A 5753-nucleotide genomic window follows, 5' to 3' on the forward strand; every position below is an offset into this window, starting at 1 on the left:
TCCTAAGGTACTCTATGAAAGTGCCTAAAATCTTAGGATACCCTATATATGAAAGTGCCAAAAACCCTAGGGTACCTTATGAAAAACCGCTAAAATCTTATAATAGAAAAGTGTACCCTAAAACTCTATGAAAGTGTCTAAAACCTACGATACCCTATGAAAATGCAACAAGATCGAAAAACACGAAAAAATATATATTTTGTGTTAATCAAACAAGACCCTTATCTTATTTAAGACAATTTAAATAAAAAATATATTTTTTATATTAACCAAACAAAGCCCTTATCTTATTAATGATTTTTTTGTCTTTTTACAAATTCTAAACTCTAGATTTAGGCCCAACTACAGCTCGTATAAAGTAATTATTTCATTTCAACTTTAAACTAATATGCTGCTGTTGATCTACGCTGGACAATGTGATGGGTAGAAAATTCTACTCCGTCCCTCAAACCAACTTTGGAATCTCTCTCTCTAGAAAAAAACGAGAAGCACCGCCAGCTTTTTCGATTCCTTCACCTTCTCTCTCTCTCTCATCTCTCTCTCTCTCTCTCGCTTTGAGCTATAAACAGAGAGTTTCCAAATACCAGCACAGCTGAATCTAAACCATTTCCCCATCTGGAATCTCACCAAATGGCCGAAACAGCCGTAGAAGTCCCAGCAACCGTCACCGAAAAAGAGGCACCGCTACCGCCAGCAGCGGCCGAGCCGGAATTGGAACCCCAGCCGGTCGTGACGGTGGAAGTAGTGGAACCGGAGAAAACGAAGCTGGTCGAGCCGACAAAGAAATTGGCCCCCGAATCTCTAGTCTCGTTCAAGGAAGAGAGCAACAGGCTCTCAGATCTCTCCGATTTCCAGAGAGACGCGCTCGACGAGCTCAGGGCGCTTGTCCGCGACGCCCTGAACAAACGCGAGTTCACCCATGCAGCGAAAGCAGAAGAACAACCGAAAGAGCCGCCGCCAGCGGCTGCGCAAGAAGGGCCGGCTGGGACAACTGAAACCACTCCTGCAGATCCTGCTGTGCCTCAACCGGAAACCGAAACCCTAGTTACTGAACTGGAAATCGTCAAGGAATTAGCATCAGTCTACGAAACCAAATCCGAAGAAAAGCCGGCGGTGGAATCAGCAGCAGCTGCTGAGGGTTCTAGTTTGGCTGACGAGGTTTCGATTTGGGGCGTACCGCTCCTCAAGGACGACCGGAGCGACGTGATCCTTCTAAAGTTTCTCAGAGCAAGAGATTTCAAGGCCAGGGACGCGTTCGCGATGCTGAAAAACACGATCTGCTGGAGGAGGGAGTTCAAAATCGACGACCTACTCGGAGAAGAACTCGGAGACGACCTCGATAAGGTGGTGTTCATGCACGGGCTCGACAAGGACGGGCACCCGGTGTGTTACAACGTGTACGGGGAGTTTCAGAACAAGGACTTGTACCAGAAGACGTTCGGGGACGAGGAGAGGAGGACGAGGTTCCTGAGGTGGAGGATTCAGTTCCTCGAGAGGACTATAAGGAAGCTTGATTTCACTCCTGGTGGTATTTCTACTGTTTTTCAGGTTAGTGATCTGAAGAACTCGCCCGGGCCGGGGAAGAGGGAGCTGAGACTTGCTACGAAGCAGGCTCTGCAGATTCTTCAGGACAATTACCCGGAATTCGTTGCCAAACAGGTATATTACCAAATTCCTAGTGTTTCATTTCTTGCTTGTAATTGTCTTTATATAGGGATAGTGTTATTGCAATTCTTGTTATTGTGGTATTTGGTGATCCCATCTTGTTTCATTGAGATACTTGGATAAAAAAGAAGAAGAAAAATCTTGTTTCATTGGATATATTTGTGAAGCAAATGACCACGTCAATGTGGGAATTGGCCATAATACAAGAATTTACGTACCTGAACAGTGAATTTAGCGATCCAAAACGACCCCGTAATTTGTACTCTATTCCCTTCAATGTACGCCAAGAGAGAAAAATACAGAGCAATGCTCTTGGCACCGCAACACAAGTGTTGTGGTCTCCACACAAACACTTGTGCGGGCACCACCACACTTGTGTCTATGGAGTGAAAATTGCAAGTGTCAAAATGTGTTGTCACTAGACTTTCCCAACACATGTAATGAATTGCATCTAGAACTTCATTTTAAAAAAGAAGCTTTAATAGGACAATTATATACGAGGATTTGTCAAAATGCGTCTAGAACTGCGTTTTACATCAATACTGGGAAAATTATTACTCCAATTTTAGTGGATGTCTTTCTCTTAAACTAAGTATATCCCTATGTGGTAACCTATAGAAGTCCACCCTCACTGTACCGCAAATTTTGAAATGTGGTTTATTGCGTTCCCGTTTTCAGCTCAGCTCTCGTGCTGGAACAATGTGCTTTCCAGGTATCATAGGCCCAGATATCCTTTATGCATAGATAACTCTAGATAACTAGTTGGGTGTAAAGCAATCTAATAACAAGAGTACAAGACCTATCAACCTTATCTTTCGAGTTTTATTTTTGAAGTTTGGCTGGAATGTTTGTTGATTTATTTAGATGTTAAGTTCATTGGTCCAAATTAAATTGCTTACTTTGATGTGAAACATCCTTCTAGTATAGGTTCATTTATGGCATTCATAAATATTCCTCGGTGGTATCTGTCTTTTTACCAATATTTCCTTTTCTAGCGTGTAACTGTATCTGCATATTCGTAGTTTAGCTTCTGCATGGTGGAGTGTTTGGTGATTCCATCTTGTTCCATTTTATATCAAGTCTATTGGTGGAAATTAAATTGCTTACTTTGATGTGAAACATACCGCTGGGATTTGTTTCTTTAGGTGTTTATCAATGTTCCTTGGTGGTATCTGGCTTTCTACACAATGATCAGCCCGTTCCTGACCCAAAGGACTAAAAGCAAATTTGTATTTGCTGGACCAGCGAGAACTGCAGAAACTCTTTTCAAGTGAGTGACGATTTATTGAGGCAGTGGGGGTTCTAGATTCTTTCTAGTCTTTTATTTGTACCTTTTTGTGGGATTAAAATGGTTTGTGATCGGTTGGTGAAACAGATACATTCCGCCAGAGCAAGTACCGATCCAGTATGGCGGCCTAAGCGTGGATTTGTGTGATTGTAACCCTGACTTCGGCATGGATGACCCAGCCACAGAGATTACTGTTAAACCTCTAACGAAGCAAACTGTGGAGATCCAAGTATTAGAGGTCCAGATTTAATTAGATTACTTTTTCTCATTAGTTGCATGTGAATTTTTTTTTTAAACCAGTATAGCGGTAATAGTGTGAGTATATGTTCTCTGTTTCCATTAGTAATCTGGGATGAGTTACTTGCAGAAATGCGTTATTGTTTGGGAGCTACGGGTGGTGGATTGGGAAGTGAGCTACAGTGCAGAATTCGTGCCTAATGCTGAAGGTGCGTATATAATGGTCATACAGAAGCCAAAGAAGATGAGTCCAACCAATGAACCAGTGGTGTCTAACAGCTTCAAAGTCACTGAGCTTGGTAAGATAGTGCTTGTTATTGACAACCCTACTTCAAAAAGGAAGAAGTTTGTGTACAGGTTCAAGGTCAAACCTTTGTCTGATTGAGGACCTTGAGCCATCGGAGTTACTCTGGATTTTACTTCCAATGGAGCATCGTGAATACTGACATCCCCGGTATTTATCTTGTGATATGGCTTGATGCTGTACATTGGCCTGTTGTGTTAGGAGGCTGGTAAATGAATTTTACTTGGGCTGAAATTTCTATAGTTTTTTTTTGATATTTATACCTTCAATCCCCTTGTTCTTGAGTCAGTTACGTTCTTACTTTGGTTGGAGTGTAAAGCTCATGGCAGTTACATTGTGGTTTTATTTTGGTGTGGGTTTGTGAGGCTTGGTCAAATATGTAGTGAAGGGTTAATGAGGGATGAATCTGAGGGCAGTATATCTGCTTGTTCAGAAATGTGGCTGTAGAATCTTTCGTGTACCATGGCATTGGGGGCTCTGCTCTGTATATTTTCTGCAATTGGATTGCTTTTGAACACATTTGTACTGTAATAGACGTATGCCGACATTACTGTTTTATGTTTTGATTCTCATATGTTTGTTAGATTCCCAACTTTCATTTTTCATTTTGGTGGAAGGCGTGTTCTAAGATCATGTACCAGAACATGAATTCTGAGAACAGATCAATTCTTAGATCAGTTATTTTGCATGAGGTTAGTTGCTGTTTTGCAAGTGGCCGCGAGTTTCCTTCTAGTTAGCGATTGTTGAGAGGTGGCAATTTGTTGTTACCATTTATTTGTGCTCCAAGTTCTCTTCACCCAAGGATATGTGGAATTCCATTCTCCTATTTTTCAGTTGTTCAAAAGATGACTTCTCCGACACTGATAGGTTCTTTGTTCAGTTTGTTTTAAGTTGGGGATTGGAATGCGAATGATTTGAGTAAACTGTGACATACGCCCCCAACCAGTCTGATAGATTTGAAACCACACCCATTCAAGGCATGAGTTGGGAAACCGCAGTATATGCATCCACCAGTCCGATACGCATGCCAGGCTGTGCTGGCCAACCTCACACCATCCACCAGTCCGATGCGTATACCAGGCTGTGCCAGCCAACCTCACACCGACCGAGTTTACAATTTGTATTCAGTGTCAATGTGTCATACACTAGCCACCCGCATGTGTTTCCGTTTTTCCTTTCAGCGGAAGTGATCATCGACGTAGCTCATGATCTATGAATCCATTCCAATAACTATGGTCTAAACAGTGCAAGTTTTCCGGACTGAATTATCAGGCTCTCTTTATTGTTGGGTTTGGAGGGATCACAATGGCCCATAACTGGGGTAGCTCTGCATCTGAAACTGGTTGCATCTGTTCTTATCTGTATCCCCTGCTCCAGTGAGCAGACACACATGAAATTATATTTATATGCCATCTTTACATGTGATAATTTTTACATATTCTTCTTATCTGCATCGTTGGCTCCAGTGAGCAGGCGCACATGTAATTATCTGTACTTCATTTTTGAGCATTGTACATCTCGTTTGCGCATTCATTTCATAACTGAGCAACTGGGTGTTCCTGAAATGCTAAGGACTAGTTGGTTGGCTGTAGGTTTATTTTGGTACAAAGATGGATATGCAAATAGGCTACTCGAGAAAATGACAAATGCATTCAGGCAAAAGAACGATTCTAGCTATACGCATTTTCGCCTCAGGTGGGAATGCTGCTGAGTAGCTCCTTGTCAAGTGGGTGTAGAGTAGCCGATCCGGCCGTTAAGGCTCGGATCGAATATGAGTGCATACAAATTCGAACCGTCCATTGCTTGGTTAAGATTCGAGTCGTCGATTGTCAAGATGAGCGGCCGGATCAACTGCTCTGCACCGATTTGCAGGGTACTGCTTGCCAGCATCCCCATTCTGGTTTATTAATGTCTAACAGCATCCCCATCCGTGGGTGCTAAAGAACCTTACAACGAGCGATTACTCTGAATCCACTCCCAACTAGCTATGACTCCGACACTAGTCAAAGCTAAACCCCAAATGATTTTTCTACCCAAAAATCACTTACAAAAAGCGGGTTATAGATTTTTAAAACAAGAGTGTAAAATCCCTTTTACAATATGGTTCAAAGGTACACTCAAACTAGTGTAAGAATATTCAAGATGTGGCTTTGAATTTGACCGACAGATTTGCAATAGTAACCTCGCTGCAGTTTGCTTCAAGAGTGATGTGTCCATTGTCTTTTCTCTCTTCTACTTTATTTATCTTCAAGAGCCAAT

The 5753-nt window shown here is 42.1% G+C and overlaps 1 protein-coding gene across 1 annotated transcript; it reads left to right on the forward strand.

The window, feature by feature from the left end:
• The first annotated feature begins 385 nt into the window (after nt 1-385).
• On the forward strand, nt 386-4066 carry LOC131307376 (patellin-3-like). The gene is made up of 4 exons (XM_058333852.1): nt 386-1659; nt 2811-2935; nt 3041-3191; nt 3321-4066. Exons 1-4 carry the CDS (start codon nt 631-633, stop codon nt 3573-3575), a joined length of 1560 nt encoding a protein of 519 aa, XP_058189835.1. The 5' UTR covers nt 386-630; the 3' UTR covers nt 3576-4066.
• Nucleotides 4067-5753: the final 1687 nt, after the last annotated feature.

This window comes from Rhododendron vialii, chromosome 11a (genome assembly GCF_030253575.1).
Source record: "Rhododendron vialii isolate Sample 1 chromosome 11a, ASM3025357v1".
Taxonomy (NCBI): domain Eukaryota; kingdom Viridiplantae; phylum Streptophyta; class Magnoliopsida; order Ericales; family Ericaceae; genus Rhododendron; species Rhododendron vialii.